The 19,673-nt window shown below is 36.4% G+C and overlaps 1 protein-coding gene across 1 annotated transcript in view; it reads left to right on the forward strand.

Annotated features, from left to right (window-relative positions):
- The window catches only part of LOC118276463 (exostosin-2-like), a 38,745-nt gene that overhangs the window by 10,105 nt on the left and 8,967 nt on the right, over nucleotides 1-19,673 (forward strand). The window contains exons 4-5 of the mRNA XM_050707429.1: nucleotides 3,978-4,137; nucleotides 18,552-18,672. Coding sequence (XP_050563386.1) covers nucleotides 3,978-4,137; nucleotides 18,552-18,672 — 281 coding nt within the window. The remainder of the gene's footprint in view (nucleotides 1-3,977; nucleotides 4,138-18,551; nucleotides 18,673-19,673) is intronic.

The following is a 19,673-nucleotide window of genomic DNA, read 5'->3' on the forward strand; positions in this document are numbered from 1 at the left end:
AGTTTTCGATTTCATCGCTTGCAAAATTGGATAAAGCGGTTGACAAAATTAGCCTCTTTATAATAAAAACCTAATTCCCTCTTAGATTTGTCAGAGATTAGGAATGGTGGCCGAAGTATGGCCATAGGCTCAGGTATTATATTTAATTAATACATTTCTAAAAACTCATTCGGAAAATATTATCATTACTGAATTTTTAATACGTCTTAAAAAATATTTCTACTAAAAAAAATCTTATAGGGAAGTAAAACTTAACGTACTAGAGCGAAATTGTTGACGTGTGTAATCAACGAAGCCGCAATGAGGGTTCGCGGTGAGCAAATCATTCAGGGTTGTCAAACAAATGTTTGCAACTCCAATATTAATACCTTTTCTCCGAATAACCTTGAGTATGACAATCAAATTTTCCGCTACCCCTGTTAATTATCTTAGGAGGTCACAGGGTTGTAATTCATAGGTCCCCAGCCTAGTAGATTTATTAAGTGGTATGTTAACCGAGTGCTAACCCTTAATGGTACGGTTAAATGACCCTCTTCGAACTTCCCAACTATCTATAGTTATACCTTAGAACTTGGGACGTGTCTTTTCTCTTTAATTAGTTCAGGACAATCCCTAGGGAATTTTTAGAGACATGTGTTCGATAAAATCGTCGTATTTTTATTGGTTGGGGAATTTTGGGAGTAGTTTAATTTAAATCTGTATATGTCTATGATTTTTTTGTCCATAGTCCAAGAGACACAATATAATTAAAATATACAATAGAATCAGGCGTTACTTTGCGGAAATCCATGCTACACTAACAATACAATGAATGAAAAATAAAACTATTGTATTGTTAGTATAATTAAAGTAATTACAGAAGCATGTCCATTACTGTATACGGTTTTATTTACATAGGTATCTGATTGATTTACTAGATATAAAAAAAATGGGTCTCTTAAATCTATTTCCCAAACCTACATCTCTCAAAGGTCTAGATCCCATTCGACCGATATCTTCATTATTAAACCGTTTCCCGTCACCAAAATCAAGTCTTAATTCATAAAAGGGGCCTGGTAACAGGCTCGCTACGACAAAGGAGGCTGTAGGTAGCCTACGTACATGTAGTACATATATGTCCATTCATCTATCGTACCCATCAGGGTAAAATAGGGCGTGATGTTATGTTTAAGATAGTGCAAAGGTATACTCGTGTATATGCTACTGAAACTACCGATCCCTTAACAGCAATCCCTTAGGTAAAAGGGACGCTTGTAAAATCTCGCCTTTATTAAGTTTTTTATACTCTCCTCCTCTCAAGAGGGGCTTGGTTAGAAAATATAAAAGAAACAATTCCCTCTTGGGTTCACCTTACTATATATTCAAATTAAATTCCATAGAAACACCTACCACTGTTGAATTAGTTATACAGAGTGTCATAAAAACTCATTGAATATGTAAACGTGCGAATCACTAGATAAGCCAGGTATCAATACGCATGCAACGTATGAAACTATTGACACAGTTAATTATCAACTTTATTTTCTAACTGATAAAAATCATTTTAATCAACACTGTTCCAGGAGAATCTTTTGCCTGGCGTGTGCAATTGAGTTTGAACTTAATCTTTACGTGATTGAGATTTATATTGCGTTAGTGATAGGATATTCATTCTGCATTATTTAATGTCTGGCTGTTAATAGTGCGTTAAAGTGAGCAGATTTAAAAATATACTTCGTTTATTTTCACTTTTTTTTATTTCGATATACTTAGTACCTACAATGTAATAATTTGACTGCACGGCACGGCACTGCGCAATGTGCTGCGGGTTCGATTCCCGCACGGAGCAACTCTTTGTGTAATCCACAAATTGTTGTTTTGGGTCTGGGTGTCATGTGTATGATGTATGTTTGTAAAAGCACCCACGACACAGGAGAAAATCCTAGTGTGAGGTAACGTTAATTTGAAAAAAAAATCCTCTCTATTAATGATCGTTTCCCTGTCAGAAAGCCATATCTCCAACAAGTACGGTCGAATCAATATCGCGTATCTTATACGTTTGGTTCTAAAGCCCAGTTTCCAAACAATGATTTCTTTCACTGTTTTATAGCAGTGATGTAATAAATTATCGCCTGTCTTGATTTGAGCCCGTGCGCCGTCGTAGAATAACCCGCACATTCCAGTAATGTTTATGTATTCTTTATTTACTATTGGGACTGTGGCTGGCTTTTTTAAATACTCTAATTCAATGCGCATCTTTAGCTTTATCCGTAAGACTTCTAGTGGCCATGACCGCGTATTAGTTTCAATTACTGTAACTGACAAAATAATTCACAATCGATACTAACAATGTAATAACGCCTCTATCAAGAATCGACTAACGAGCACAACTACACTATTTTATAGTTAGTACTCCTAATTTGGCAATATCCCAGTTACGGCACAGGTATGCCAATATTATTAACAGCTTTGGGCTTATCAGTGTTATTTTGTCCCACTATATCAATGATATTCATTAATATATGTACCAAATTATTTATCCAAAAACACACTATAAATGTAGATACAAAAGCCGCTTGTTGGGTTACGAATACTTAATTTCCGAGTCGATGATTCGAAATTCTCTTCTCAAAACCGGCCGGCAACGCACCTGTGTCTCCTCTGGTGTTGCGGGTGTCCATGGGCAGCGCTGATCACTTACCATTAGGTGACCCGTCTGCTCTTTTGCCACCTATTCCATAAAAAAGGACATAAAGTATGACAATATTTAGTTTCAAATAACTAAGAAAACAACTCATCGTGTCCAATGTTTAGGATGTAAGAAATAAATCGGAAACGATTTATATTTGCGCCGGAGAGGTTTGTAACCGTAGTAAACGGAGTGATCAAACAGCGAGACTTATGGCGTCTGTACATGACCAGCTTTCTCCACAAATCATTGCTATAGACTATGATATATCTTTTTTATTACTGCTTGGTGTACTTACTGAACTACCAGTGGTCGCAAATGGGATCGGGGAACATACGGTCTTTAAAATATCTTATGAAACGTTTGTAATTCGTTTTTTGATTGGTTCGATGTTTTAATGTTTGGTCTTCTAGGTGATTTAGTGAATCTAGCATCCACTAATTACTTCTCGTTGCCAAATATTTCTTTTATTTACAGAATGTAGCAGAAAACTGACTCCCAAACTTATAAGTTAACCTGTGCTTAATCTTGACACATTAAGTGGTATTTTATGTGATGGTACTAAACCAGGTGTAATATTAGTTATATGATATGCACAGAAGATCAACGTTGATGAAGGTTATCATAATATAATCCTAAGTCAGACGTGATGCGGTCATTGCTCTGTAGTTTTCATCCATGCAAAATTGAACGTTATTGTAAAAATTACACGTAAGCGCATGATGTACGTCATGCCCCCTGTTGCGAAAAGTTCATAAGGTTCATATTCTTGTGAGATAGTAAGTTGTTGAACTTTATCCTCCTAATTGTTTCATTTTAGAATTATTTTAGACGTGGTAAACAAGATAGGTATCTAGTAGAAAAGGGTTCAAAGACGTAGTCACAAGTACGTGGTCACAAGTGTGGGTCTTGGTAAGTTTTGGAATTGACGAAACAGTACGTGTTTGCCGAAAAAATGGGTGTTACATTGAATATACATATCCTATCGAACCCCGAAATAAAAGAGACGAGGGATACCAAACCATAAATACGTGAAGGATTACTTATAAATTATGGACTTGCTCGCACATCGTATAGAACGACTGGGCCAACAAATATGGATATTGAGCAAAGGGTTGCGTTCGGTCACTTTAATTCTTTATAAGAAACACCTGCATAGTTTAACACATTGAACGCCGTGGTGGTCACCGGTGACCGACGTTAGCGGAGGATTTGCCTTTAAAAGTTTTCTATTGGCAGCCAAAGACTTAATATATAAAATATATAATGTAGACAAGCCCGTTCTTAATTCAAAATTGATTTGTTGCAGCATCCGAATGGCCAGTTACAAACAAACCGTTGAAAGTGATACGAACCAAAGAGAACAAACTGTCAAATAGATTTTTCCCGTACGACGAGATTGAGACTGAGTGTCAGCTGACCATTGATGACGATATCGTCATGTTGACACCTGATGAGTTGGAATTTGGGTAAGTGCTAGTATGTAGTTCTTCTTCCCTCTTTTAGAAAAAACAGGTACAATGGATTTTGAAGCTTTAGATTGTGTGTGCAAAGTTGGTATTGCATTAACCGTTTGATCTAGACACACGGCAGTGTGTCCGCCAAGTTCGAGCAAAAAACCGACACACCGGCCGTGGGTTATATTACACGAACCATTTCGGGCCAACTTCGACCCACCTATAACTCAAAATCTATTTTATCTACGCATATGAAATTTCTAGTATCTGTCGAGATCTACTTACTTATCTAAAATACAAAATTTCATTAATGTACCTATTGTAGGTCTTGAGATATTGACGTCAGAAAATCGCTATTTTTACTATACACTCACTGACTGACTCACTCATCAAAAACCTAGACCACTTCCAATAGTCGTATTGACTTGAAATTTGGCATGGAGGTAGGTCTTTAGGTCAAGGTAAAGGAAAAAATCTGAAAATGGCCAAGTGTGAGTCGGTTTTAAAAATAATGAAGGTGTATTGTTCTTACTTCAGTCTGTTTTAGGCATAGAAAAATCAATGTCTGTGATTGACATTGACATTCGAAAAATTATGACAAAGCTTTATGTCAAGTCCGTACATTGACTTCGATCGATTGGAATATTGTTTTATGCTACTTGTCTAGGGGGTGCTATTATTTAGTATTCGACCAAGGTATCTTTCACATAGAGCTATTTCATGTCTTTATTTTAGGATCTCGCTGACAGTGTCATTTATCATGTTAGTGTTTTTGTTCGTCTGTATTGACGTTATCTGAATCATATTTTCATCATCATAACTTTTCATGTCGGCTTATTTAGATATAAACTTTTATGAAATTGTTTTGGTGAACATAGTTTCGAAAATACCAGATTTTTCTATGATAAGCCGGTAAACGAGCAGACGGATCACTTGATGGTAAGCAATCGCCGCCACCCAAGCGTTGCCGGTCTTTTGGGGGTTCAGAATTTAAGGGTTACTGGGGATTCGGTGATTGGGAAGGGGGGTAATAAGCCTGCGGTAACCTCAATCACACAACGCAAGCGTTGTTTCACGTCAATTTTCTGTGAAGCCGTGGTATCACTCCGGTCGAGCCGGCCCATTTGTGCCGAAGCATGGCTCTATCACACTGATATAGGAAAATAAAAACCTGGTACAGAATTCTTACTTTGTGATTTTTTCCATGAGTACTAAACATAATTATCTATACTTATATCCTAAATATTCCCATTTCCGCAACTACGTGAAGTGCGAAATTAGTATGTTATCGATAAGGACGTCAAGGTACTCGATGGTGTTAGCTTATTCGAGCCAAGGACAGTTCAAGGTAACACATGATTACCAATGTGTGTGTGATAATACTATTTGTACTATACACGTGCTTGTGGAAATTTTCGGCAAGTATGTTCACAGTATTTTTTTCTACGACGGAATTCTCCGAAGTAACTCGAACTTTGTAATTATGCTAAGTAATTATTTCTTAAAAACAAGTTTGTAACGTAATAGCTCGTTACTCCAATTTTCTGGACGTTTTAAGGAAATCTGTTTTAAAAATTACAGTTGTAAGGATCGATTCCTTGCTCTAATGAACCTAAAAACCTTTTTGGTTAAATCTTCTTCTAATAAAATGTTTTCTAAATATTTGCGACGGCATTACGTTGGAGTAATAAGATAATAATAATAATTTTGTGCCAATAGCACATCCCCATTTTATAGCAAGTAATAACACGGAACAAAGTCGGCCATGACACTAAAAGCACGTTTCAGTCAACGTCACGTCACGTCAGCGTCATTGACAAGTCAAAACATGTATTGCTGAACGATACACGGACCTTTGTTCGTGTCCCTGAAATTGTGCCTGATCGCCGACTTAACGATGACGTGACTGACATGCTTGTGTGAACGCACCCTATCGGAATAATAAACCCGATGTAACGTTATTAACAAAGCTTTTTACACAGAATTTTGACAAAAACTCCTCTGATTGTAACACATGTCACCTGCATAATACTCTTGTACGCCGCGAGGCGAGAAGTGGAAACGTTAATTACTTTTTGCGAGTAAGGTAATGCAAAAATATATTCAACGCCCAAAAGTTTTAAAGCTACTTTCTCTTGAAGTTTCCTTTGTGCGACAATATTGTTAGCCGGAATCTCTTTTCGCCGCAGGTTAAAAAATGCTCCGTGCAAATAAACATGTTCCCTAAGTATGATACAAGACAGGGAGGCTATTTATTTTCCCTGTTCTACACGTTTCTTGTGAACGGGTTTGCAAAAATTAAATTCGCCGGCGGCTAGGCAACTTCAAAAGTAAGGGTACATAATAAATAAATGCTTGGCTGTTCATATTTGTTGGTAAATATTGTATTTTTGTTTGCACAGGATTCTATAGCCAAGGTTTAAGGGATTTAGCTCTTGTAAGAACTTTGTTTGGTGGTTTTGCGTGTGTGTTCCAATCTGGTGAAAAAAGATTGATAAATTCTAGTACAAACATACATATACAAGTAATTCTTCACATGAGAATATCAGACTTTTATATTCTAGAGGAAAATGAGCTGACTTTCACACGGTACCTAAAATTACGGCAAGCTAGGACAGGACGGCAATTGTTTTTTCAAGTTTCCTTATTAAGTTATTCTGCCCCGTAACGTAATTCGGCCGAACCTCCGAGTGCTCTTGAAATGTTAATATTGCCGACTTAATAACGTTGTCTTAATGATGAATAGATAGACGTGGGGATGTATCGATCTCCGTGAGGTATATTTAGATGAATAGCATCGTTTAACTGCCTCGTTAATAAGTAACCGCAGGCGTTGAACTGAGTCAGTTTCAATTCTCGATTAGGACACGGTTTTAATGCTCTTGTGTGTGTTAAAATTCTCAGTGCTAGAATGTAGACTCAGTTTTAGAAATAGCTCACTGAAAAAACTGACGAAATATGTTTATAAGTCTACATCTCTTGTTTTTAGAATGTAAAGAAAGAAAAAAGTTAATAGCAGTTATTTGTTATGATGATTTCGACAACATTTCATCGGATCCACATCACATCACAACACATCAAAGCTGGCACTTTGTTGCGCCATTTTATTTCCTATAAAATTGTTGAGTTGGCCTTCGGACAAAACAAACTAAAACTGGAATTAGGCCGTCGTTGTTTGACGAAGGCCTGGATTGTTTAGGATAAAGTCGCTGCAGTGAATATTTGCTCGCATTTCAGAATTCAGATTTCGTCAAGCGTGTAAATTGTAAAGTTTGGTTAAAGTTTCTAGTGTTGTTATTTAATTCGATTTAAATCGAATTGACGCTGAATGTGGGTAAGATAGTATCGCATTTCCATAGATTGTTTGATTTATCGGTCTCAATGAGACAGCAGCTTAAATGATCAGACGATTAACGACTCGAGCTCTTGGCTTGTCTTCTTTTTCGTCCTGTCCTTACACTAGGCTACTTTAAGTCGTCACTTTGTCTCAATTTTTCATTGTATCCAAACAATTCCTTTCCTTTTATAACCTTGCTGTTTTAATTTAGCACTTCTGCAATAAACTTACTTTGTGGTATATGGATGTGCTTACTAAAGTTACTGACTAATGTTTCGTCGAAATTTTCCCAGAAACGATAATAGTGTTACATTACCGAATTTTGAATTTTCCTAATGTTTCCTAGAATCAGATTGCGGACGCTTTCATTAGTATTGTTCGTTGGTATTTCGGTTGTAATATCGTGTGGTATTAGTGTACGTGTGCTAATATCGCGATTCGTAATATTGCTCGTGCTTGGACCGTCGAGTTTTCGTGCAGTGTGTCCTTACTGGTTACTAAGTAAGGGGTTCCAGATTTATCCTCGGATAGAGTAATAAGTAAACTGTTATTGGGCTGTAGAATGATCAGTATTCTTTGTACAAAACACAGGCTTAAGATTTCGGCGTTAGGATCTTCTCGAGAGAGATCTAAATTCTCACACACATGACTGGCAAGAACAGGCTCAGAAGCTACTATGTAATAATCTAATACATAGTATAACTTCGTGTTCTTTTTCTTGTTGAACGACAGTGTGGCGCCGTTTATAATACAATTACTGGTTGCATGCGATAATTATAATTGTTCGTGGTACAAACGATATTAGTGTCTATGTAATCTGTTTATTATAGAAATAACTTCACGACTTTCCTAGAAGGGGTAGGCGAATATATCTATAATACATTACTTTCGTCATTTATGTTGAAGGTTGTTGCTCTAAGGCCCACTACGAACTTAAGTACTTTTTAATCGCTCACATTGGTCTCAAAGGAATAAATGTAGTCATAATCATCAGTATTTAGTTTTATTTCGTAGCTGATTTGAAGTAGCAATTTGGTAACTACGGGAATATATTGTGTATAGTACGTGTGACGAACAATTCGCTGCGAACTTTTAATCGTAGTGCGAGTTCTATAAGAATTTTTGTAATAAAAGTCGGCCTATTCCTAATAACGCAATAAAAGGAACCCCTTTTATAGGGTCAACCGATCCTGATGCCAAAAGTTGCTTCGATACGAATGAACCGGCTCCACGGTCTCTCAGAAAACCGACGTGAAACAACGCTTGCGTTGTGTGAGTGAGGTTAACCGAGATCTAATTACCCAATCCCTGATTTCCCAACAACCCTAAATTCTTACCCCCCAAAAGGCCGGCAACGCACTAATAACGCCTCTGGCGGCGATTGCTTAACACCAAGTAATCCGTCTGCTCGTTTACCGGCTTATACCATAAAAAATATTGGACACAATTTTATTGTAAGCTATAATCTAAAACATTATAATAGGTACCTAGCCTAAACCGAGTATCGAATCATGTAGTCTCAATTAGTCGACTAACAACGCAGTTATTATTCATATGTTATCATAAAATTGAGCATAAATCATACAATAATTACTAGCTTACAGACATTGTGGCAGTTTTTTCCTTAATTGTACTACTTTTAATCCATTCACGCGATGGTAAGAAATCACACGTCATTTTCTATCTATATTTAAAAAACAAAGTCTTGTTAGCTACACCATCGATATCGCTTGGACGGAGTTTCATGATCTATGATTAATTTAATTTTCTACGCCCTGAATAGCAAGTAAATGGTAAAATATCGATGAAAACATAGAAATCGAATCACAACGGATGAAAATAATCCAAGTCTATTGATTTTATGGAGCTGCGGACTACCTAGCGGGTTTACCGGGGCTCCGGCTCGAAAAGCAGGAGTAGGAACGGGATGGTTTTAGTCAGTAAGAGTCTGACACTCCCTCTCGCCTTGTCCAAGACGGGAGAAGTAATTGGATGATTTCCCCCCTCAAAAAAAAGTCTTATGATTTTTTCAATTGTTACTAGTTGAAAGTAAACTTAGGAGTGGAAGGTGCCTTGTGTGAGGTTTCGTAATTCTGTGGTGTGACACATTACATGCATAGGTGTCATGACTGGCGAAAAGTGTATATCACATAATTTAGGTATACGTGGAATCATAAATGTGACATCCACTTTTCGCCCCCCACACGTTTCTGTATCCGTTAGAAAATAAAGAGAATGATATTACGTAAGAAGTAATGAAACTCTTATTCAATTTCTTGATAAAAGACGTTTAAGTACTATCAAGATAAGATAAATGTCTTGTAAGATTAATGAAACTATTCCAATCTGAGACATATTAATAGAAAAGACTTGTCGAAGTTTTGGTCGAATTTAACCAAACACGAGTAACTATGGAGGCACAAGTAATAAGTTAGGGAGATATAAACTAGTTAGTGAGTTGGAAACTTGAGACATTCTCAACACTCCAAGTTGTGCGTGTGCGTCACTGTCTAATGTACACAACGAGGGTAGTGGGAGATGTGGTTTGTTACGAGGAAAATACACATACAACTTTTATAACGAAGATTTTTTTAGCAGATTCAAAATACTTTAGAAGAAGACAAGTGTTTATTTATACACACTCAAAATCTATAAAGAAGCTGTGTGGTGAGTAGAATAAAAGACATTAGCGAACCCTGCTCTATCCGCGCGATTGTAAAGGACATATCACACTTTAACAGCACAGCTCCACCCAGCAATAAACTTGTCGTGTTTTGAACATTAAATCTTATGTCGTTTGATATATTTCATAACGTCAGTACAAAAAAGGTGTAAGCGCTGATTGGAAGCCACCGATAGCCAATTGTACGTACAAAATATGATTGTGAGATCAAACGGCCTAGGTTTACCCCACACATGTATGCATGGTTATAAATTCAGACTCACGGTACTAGCAAAAATTTTAAAATTCTAAAACCCAATCACTCTTTGTCAAACGGAATTGTTCCAATAAAACAAAACCAGCTTTCGGTCGAAAGGACGAAAAAACACACGGGCACACACAAAACTCATTTTGGTAGATGTTTTTGCTTTCTATGACATACCTACATAACTTGCTGATATAATACAAAGAGTAAAATCTCTATATATCACTATGATTGACACTAGTTATTGGAAAGTAAGACTGCTTCCATTTAATAGCTGTCCAATATATGGGTAATTAAATCTTTAATAGCAAACAGTAAATTAAACTGACAAGACTTAACTCGCTAGTGGCGCCATCTGCGCATGCAAAAATAATACAATGTTTATAGTTTTTCAAAACGATAAAGTTTCTATCAGTCATATAGTTAAGTTGTCACAGTTTCAATCAGAATTTATTGATAGTAAAAAACTAGTTGTACCATCCGAAACTATTATACGACACAGTAACGATTTGCGGACGATTGAAAGCAAGTGAATTATAGCATGCGGTCACGGCATATCATGCGTTTTATTAGGGTTGCTTCGCTATCTCAGTTCAATTTTCAATTACATGTCTTTATTGACTGTTTTCTTTTTCTACACAGTTTTGAATTCCAAGTGGTTTATAATTTGTCGTTCAGTATTTATTACTCAAATTGACTTTAATTTTTCGTTCAGTATATTTAATACTTATTTCAAATTAACATCATCATTTATCATTTGTATCACCAAGAGACAGAAATTGATAGTCTGCTGCTGGACTATATGCTATTTCATAACTTTTCACTTTGTCAGCAGCTTCTATAAAAGACGTATAGTAAACCATTGTACCTCTACCATGTCTAGCCATGGTTTTATAGATTTCTCTTCTTAAATTTCTATTATTATTTTAGTTTCATCATTATTCATTTTCCATTACAGGATATTTGGTATCAAGTTATATTACAAATCAAATATACACAACCCTGTTAATTCTTCAATTCAATAAACAACATAATATTTATGAGGCATCCCTGTCGTACATTGTAGCACTTTCATTGGCGTATCACGGTGGGCGGTGTGACCGATTAGATAGTACTTATACACAACAGATGTTTGTAAAACAATTCTTTCTCTGTTATTGAGATAATAACGTTTCTCTTATACTTATCCCAATCTGTTTTGGATTGTCACAACGTATCTATCTTCTGCCGTATAATCTTACGTCCCATCCATCATATTTTGTTGATCTCCCTCGTCTAACAAACGTTTGTACAGCTATATTACAGAGAAAGTTCCAGTGACAAGTTTGGACTTATCTTGCACCGTCTATTCTCGAAACTTGACATTTTACTGAAGCAGCTCGCGATATCGGAATTTCTCCCGATAATTGGCATTAGTTTAGCACTTTGAATTTCAAGTGACGGCTCCACAATAGTGGTGGAATACTTGATATTTTACGATTGACTTAAGTAGGTTCTTCTGGTTGTGATGTTTTGCCTAGAGTAGGTTCTTACTGAAAGTATTTTTGAGAACCTTACTTCACGATTGACTGGTTGTTTTATGACACGTGCCTGACGATGCCTAACTAACGGACTAAATAGATTTTATTAATTTTGATACTACGTCATCGTACATAATGTGTTGTATCCGTATTTGAAACAATCGTCTATAGATTTTTTATTCTTCGAGAATTAGTCTTGTATTCCCATTAATTTTGACGTTGTAGGTATTGTCGTTACATTGTTCTTACTTATAATATGTACAATAGATAATGTATCTGTGAGATTGTTTCTTTTTAAAACTTCCATATGAGTATTATGGCACTATTACATATTAGTATTATTATAGTATTAGCCTAGTACTAGCCAGTTGACTGTTTATGCATTTATGGTAGGATGACAGCTATCAAGGCTGGTTATATCTTAGGTTTAATATTCCTTAGCATAGTCTCTATACTTATACCTCATGAGCAATAACAGTGTCTTTATATTTACCTCACATCGTTGCTAGCTAGCAGAACGGTTACCAGAACTGCCTTCTCGCACCTCCATAATTCCATCTCGATAAACGCGAAAGGAGTAAAATATTTTTATCAACATCCTACCCAATGAATATTTTATTACCTACTCATATGGCCTACAGATATGAGAGTGCTTAAAGAAATTATGATGAGGTCGTTGACTTATCGTTATCAGTGCGATAATCAGTAGATAGTGACGTGAGTTGTGTTAACGATTTCCGACGCGCGAACATTATGTTCGTATAATGATGTGGTGGAAGTGTTATCCGCTGTGCCTGTATGTAAATCTGGCTTTATCCGACGCTACACTTAGGTACAGACCTTCTTTGTTGATCGCATGTTGTCTGGTTACAACCCTTTTATCACCGTACAATGGCTGCTTCTTATGGGATTCGTTTGCTCAGGAGTTTTTATCGTCTGTTATCAATCGCTCTTTAGAGCTGCTTTGGTTTTTTTTTTCAAGCTTATGTGTCGTTTTATCTTATGAGTATGTAGGTAGTTGATTGAATTGTGAACATAGGTAGGTAGCTATCACTAAACGATACATCGCTATATAAATCTATGTTCGATAAATAATACTTTTCTAAAAGCGTGGTCACATAAAGGGTCCTTGTAACATTTTATCAACCTCTATAACTTACTTCCAAAGCTTGATTTACGATCCTATCCACGATTCTCTTTCAAGTCATGGTGGTTACACCATCGCCTCCAAACTCCGACCTCCGAACAGTTACTGAATGATAATAATCTACAGATCGAAACGCTTAATTTTCTCAAACTCGATCCGCCTCAGAAGTAGGTATGCGTTGAATATTTAATTGGCACAGTCTCATTGCTCGGCCCAATAACTCTCATGGGAAATAATTCTCGCTAATTACATTATTTATAAGTGTTTAATTAATTTATAGCTTGGTTGAGCCAGTTGGTAAGTGTACTGTATTATCGGCCATCAAGTTATGACGCGAGGGATTTTATCTCCAGACGTTACGTCGAGTAATCTGGAGGGCCGTAGTTTAATTAACAAAACTTTCCTACTTATTATTTTACTCAGAGGCTTCGTGAAAAGTTTTTCGTATCCAATAATATTTGATACAGTAAATTCTAGAAATGTTCCATTTCTGTTATTACTCGTAATGTCTTGATTGGCTATTGTGGAGAAAGGAATTCTATGTAGGTACAAATTGTACGATATTTTCGACTTGGCTAATTGTGAAAGGTGTGGATGCCGGTCGTTGCCTGTGTTATTACCGGTAGCATGACTCCTGCTATTCAGGCAGGAGTTAGTAAAAGTGTTAATAAAGTACTAGCACTTTTCACTAATTGTGTTTTCCGTTTCATATAATAGAGGTAACTTGATTACCATATATGAAAAATACATTCTCTTATTAAAATTGATCACTGCGAAAGAGACACATTACATGCATTCTTGTATCGCAGTTTCTAGTCATCTTTATCAGTGCTTACCTAACAATTCATTAGCTATTCTAACAATAAAAATGCACAAATATTTGAAAGTGGATGTAACAATGCTTTTGTAACAATATTAGCCTCGATCTAGATAGCTGTGGGAAAGTTTAAAAGGATTCATGAATATGAATTAAAACTAATACATTCAATATTCGGTTAACTGTTAACTATAAGAACGAAATCAGCATAGATCAATATTCCAAGTTATTTGTTGAGAATTTTGTTTATTTTAGACTTTGGAGACAGTTTGGTTAGTCTTGTGGTTGTGGACTTTAAAATAAAACGGCTTTGGTTTCCGCAGTAGGAAAGTATTACATTGATTTTTTTAATGATAAATGTCCTAAGGTCACACATATTTGTCGGTATATGGGGCATGCAGGGGCGTGTCCCCCATATTATAAGGGACTATTATAAGTTAATGTAGTTTCTACAGCATTTATTGGATAGTTTAAAAACTTTTCCATGTATCATAATGACTTTTCATTCCAAATGTTCAACGTATCTACGACGTTTCCACTAAGTTGGACATTTTGCAGCAAAGTTTCTCTATTGTGCATTCTTCAACAACTTTAGATCTTGAAGGAGTTAGAGTTTTCTTGAACGCAAAGCAAAACTCGTTCAATACGTATAAAAATAAGACTTATTGTCCATTGACTCGGGAAAAACAAATCAAAGATATATGCCAATAGGAAATCCTCAGAAATCGGCTGTAATCCCTGTTCTAACTTATCAGAGCTTACCTTTGGAGCCAATAAACCTGATATACGGTATGTGACAAGTTTAGGGACAGTTTTGGATGGCAATCGGTCATTAAATCAATCGGGGGATGATAGAGGTGTTACCTTGTCAATGATGGATAGATATGTCTGCGAAGGGTCGACCTGTAGTCCTAATTAAGCTGGTTGGTGAAATAGACTCTTTAGGCGGTGTATGTTATTCAATGCCGTGACTAATATCTTTATATAAGTGTATAACTTCTCAACGAGTGCTCTAAATTGAACACAATTCTTTTTATGCCGTGTTAGTTATCTAGTCTCTGTTTGTTTAGCGAAAATGTTTACTGAAAATTGGACTAGTAGAAAAAATTGCTTGTGCGAAACCGGGGCTTCGTCGTAAGGTCTAGCGGACAGACTAAATAAAAAAGTAGTCCCATTTGTTTAGACGTTCTACTATAATTAAAGAGAACGTGGGCTGTAGCGTTTTTTGTAATTCCATTTCAAAATTCTCTAAGTACAAACTGGTCCACTGCCGTACTCGTATTATTCAATTTTAAATGCTTCGGCAAAAATGGGCCGGTCCGACCGGAGTGATACCACGGCCTCACAGAAAACCGACGTGAAACAACGCTTGCGTTGTGTGTCCTTTTGTGAGTGAGGTTACCGGGTTATCCCCGATTCTACAACAACCCTTAAATTCTTAACCCCCAAAAGGCCGACAACGCACTTGTAACGCCTCTGGTGTTTCAAGTGTCCATGGGCGGCGGCGATTGCTCGCCATTAGGTGATCCGTATGCTTGTTTACCGGCTTGTTCCATAAAAAAAATGGTCGTGTAATATATTATTAGTTTCTAGTTATTTTATATGTGAAGTACAACTTAAAGCTCTTGGAAATAGCAGTAACAACAAAGTATATGCATCTAGAGTTACGTTATTAGTTTCATACTTATACTTATATGTATGAAACATAACCACGAACAATAAGTTCATGCATCTGCTTAGATGGGAATGGGAACAGACGCGATTCTAAGTTATGTAAGTTCAGATGTATTGTCGCTATCTCGCACTGAACTTAGTCAAAGTTTTGAAGACATTCCTAGTAATAGTATGCCACGCGACAACCGCATCGGAAAAAATACAAAACTTGATACTGACTGTGTTTTGTAGAATTGTTCTGCTGATCTGATAAAGTTCTTAATATAGTGTAAATGTTGTTATTTTTCGCAAAGATATAGATTTCGTAGAATATGTTATACGCTGTTCTTGTCTGTTTTATTAAGTAGTAATTCCATATGTAAATGACCAACTGGTCGCCATAAACCGGCCTATAAACGTAACATATTATCTAGACCCGATACTACTGAGAATTCACAAATTGAAAAACGCATAAAATTTCCCAGTTTGGATATTTGCGTCCCATTTGCGACCACTTACCACCAACGAGGCAGTAAAATATAAGTAATATAAAACAAAAAACATAAAGGAGTCATTGCTACTAAAATAAATTAAATATGTAGGCTGAAACGTCTAGCTGTTCAAAGCACTTTATTAGCAGAATGTAGTACAGCGAACTTTGCCGGTACTTACCTCTGCTTTTCCGTAAATGTAGGCATCTTTACTGTGACGACAAAACTTAGGGAGTTATGTAATAACGTCATGTCACATAACCCACACCGCCTGTGTAGTAACCCCTTTCTCTAAGGCGCTTTCACTCGCTCGGAATGTTAAGTAGATATATTCTATATTTTTGCTTTTCTCCCTATGATCCTCTGTACTGTTTAGATGAAATTCTTCCTGCTTATTTTGCTTTATGTGGGATAAAAAGTCATCTCGTCACGCCAACGTGAGCTCTCTGAATATGGTTTGTTTTGTCGGTACTTTGCAATCTATTTAGCTAGTGAATGTATATACTATAGTATAAATATGGAACGGTAAACATCGATTAATTACAAGAGTAATAGAGTAACGAACTCTGCTGAAAAGATATTCGGCCTTATTGTTAGAGTTTTAAGGTCGTGTCTAACTTGACTTAAAGCTCCAAGTCCAAGATTGAATCGTACTGAAGTAAAGCCGAAATAAACTCTGAATTATATAGACATAATGCCCCAGTCTCGGCGATTTAAGGAGAATGATTATAATGTTTTCTAAGAAAAGTAAATGATATTTCATCCAGTCGGTTTCCATTGTCTGACGAGACTTCATTCATTTTAATCTAAGACTGTCGTGAACACGTTTATGTTGTGAAATGTGTATTTCGTAAACGATTGTAGTATAATATACTGAAATATCACCATCAAGTCTATGTCTACAATTTCTTAATACTAAATCGTGATGTCTTGGCAAACTGTTATTAATGTCGACCTTACAGTTATTTAACAAAAGGTCGAATGTCATTTGAACTTTACAAAACAGCGAAAACGATATTTGCTTATCAATTTGCAATGCAACAATAATTATTTGTATTGATTTATATGATTACTTACTATCGTATTACGATTATAGTTAATTGTTGTTATAAAGCAGTGACGTCTGAATATCTTATCGGTATTATTGCTTTCTGTCGGAACTATCAAAAGCGGTATTCCCAGAAATATGATCAGCTTCCTTACTACATGATTTGCAGTTTTTACAATTAAAATTTACGTAGTTTCGTGTCTTCTGGCCTTTTTAAACTAGTTCGGCACTATGTATGAGTCCTAACGAGATTCAGTTTAATGTCAAGAACATATTTTAGACGGAGCGACTGTCTTCAGTCCTATACAAACCACTAGTAATGTTACAATATAGTTAAGTCTATGGTAAAATAAACACAAAGCGTTTAAAAAACGAAATGGCTTCCTTTTCTAATGCATTTCTAAGTCTGAATATTTAGTGTGCTTCAATGAGGAAGCTCGAAGTTTCACGGTTTTATTCAACCAAGTAAAAGTCGTGGAAGCCGCAACGAAATGAAATGGTGGGTGACTGACGTAGGAAATGACACAGTTTTATAGTCAATTCCTTCCTCCCTGTTTATATGTATAGCCGGAGACCTCTAGCTTTCGTTTTTTCGTAAACTATTTGGAAATACCTCGTATTGCGGTGAAATACTAGGCTGGCGGTGTGGTAGTAATTTCGACTGTAGGTATTATTGCCCTATTCGGGGCGTTGTTCGTGAGAAATGTATTGGAAATATGAATTGCTTGAATTTTTGTATTATTGGTTTTGTTATTATGTTGTTTATTTTCTGGTAGATTTGGTCAAAGCAAACTTAATAAGGGGAAAGTCTATTGTATTGTGTCTTAAACGGTATAGAAATTCAATAACGTTCTTGGTTTTTATTGTATTGGGCGACTAACCTTGTTATTGCCTAACGGGGGGCAAGATTCCGGACATAATGCTGTTATTGGGAATTTCGAACTTCAATCCTACCAATACGTTGACCTAATAAAATTTTGGAATTGAAAATCTCAATGATGCTTAAGCTCTAACGTGGATTCGGACTCAAGGAGCGTTTGAACTAGTTATATGATTTGAGCAGTGCACTTGTACTGAAACTATTTATTACGGTCGTACGGAAATAAATTAAATAAAAAGAGTACATGAATTGCCGACACCAGAACCCTTACAGAAAACTGACGTGAAACAATGCTTGCGTTATGTTTCGTTGTGTGAGTGAGGTTACCGGAGGCCCAATTACCATCCTTTCCAATCTTCCAAATCCCCGATTCTCCAACAACCCTTAAATTCCTAACCCCTGAAAGGCCATCAACGCCTTTGGTTTTACGGGTGTCCATCAGGTGATCCGTCCGCTTATTTATCGGCTTATAACATAAAAAAGAAAATATTTAAGGTCTGTTATCGGCATTTTAAAAAGAAGTACATTCTTTTATCTAAATATCACTTATATCTAAATATCACACCTATTCCGAAGTAATAAAAGTGCAATTTGTTCGTATTGCAGTTTCGACGTGTGGCGTGAGTTCCCCGACCGGATAGTGGGGTTTCCGTCCAGGCTGCACGTTTGGGATAACACCACCAACTCGTGGCGATACCACAGCGAGTGGACCAACCAGATTTCTATGGTGAGTACTTCGTCTTTTTTTCTTCTGGTCATTCAGGATCTGCTATGGATGTGTGCTATGGATGCGTACTATGGATGTGTGTTATGGATCTCTTTCCTACTATCGATACATCGCATACTCAAGCTACGCATCTTCAACTTTGCGGCGGCGCATTTTACTTGCACCGCTATATAGCTCAACCGCTATATCCTCGTAACATAGCTACATAGGTAGCACATCTCTATGGTGGAAAGTACCCTAAAGTAGGATGTTGATTAACGTATTCTTCTGATCTGCCAGCCAGGAACCTGATTTTCAGTAGCAGTCTTCTATTATGCCTATCCCATGGCTCAAGAACCATAGAAATCACAGCGAAAACATACAGTTTATCATTTAGCGTAACTAGTGAATATCATCAACCAACAATCTGCCTAAGTAAACGTCTGAAGTTTAACGAAACATACAACTGTTATTTTACTTTCAAAAGATAATAGGCAGTGTAAATAGTAACGTTGCTTGTTTATGTACTACTACTGTTGCTATTGCTGACATAATTACATATTATATTATTGTTAATATATTATTATGTCTAACCCTCTCAGGGTGCTTTTCAACCATGCTACGTTGATGTGGATGCGTTTGGCTTCCACTAATCATATTCATTGGTACACATAGCTTAGCACTGGTGAAAACGGACTTACATAAGTTATATTTTTTAAATGAAAAGATTCGTGATATGGATGCGTGCTATGGACGTGTGCTATGAATGACTTTTACATCGCATACTGGAACTGCGTATCTTCCTCACACATCTACATAGCTTAGTCTCAGTGGAAACGGTGACATAATTTCACAGCATAGCTGTTACATCTTCGCAGCATAACTAACTAAATAGCATCTGATGGAAAAACACCCTCACTCAATTGTACTTTAACCCTCTCATCCTATAACTTTTCGAATCTAAAGGCTTAATGTTATGTATGATAATTATAATAAACTATTGTTCGATACAAACCTCATAA

The sequence above is a fragment of the Spodoptera frugiperda genome, chromosome 31 (genome assembly GCF_023101765.2).
Source record: "Spodoptera frugiperda isolate SF20-4 chromosome 31, AGI-APGP_CSIRO_Sfru_2.0, whole genome shotgun sequence".
NCBI classification, from domain to species: Eukaryota; Metazoa; Arthropoda; class Insecta; order Lepidoptera; family Noctuidae; genus Spodoptera; species Spodoptera frugiperda.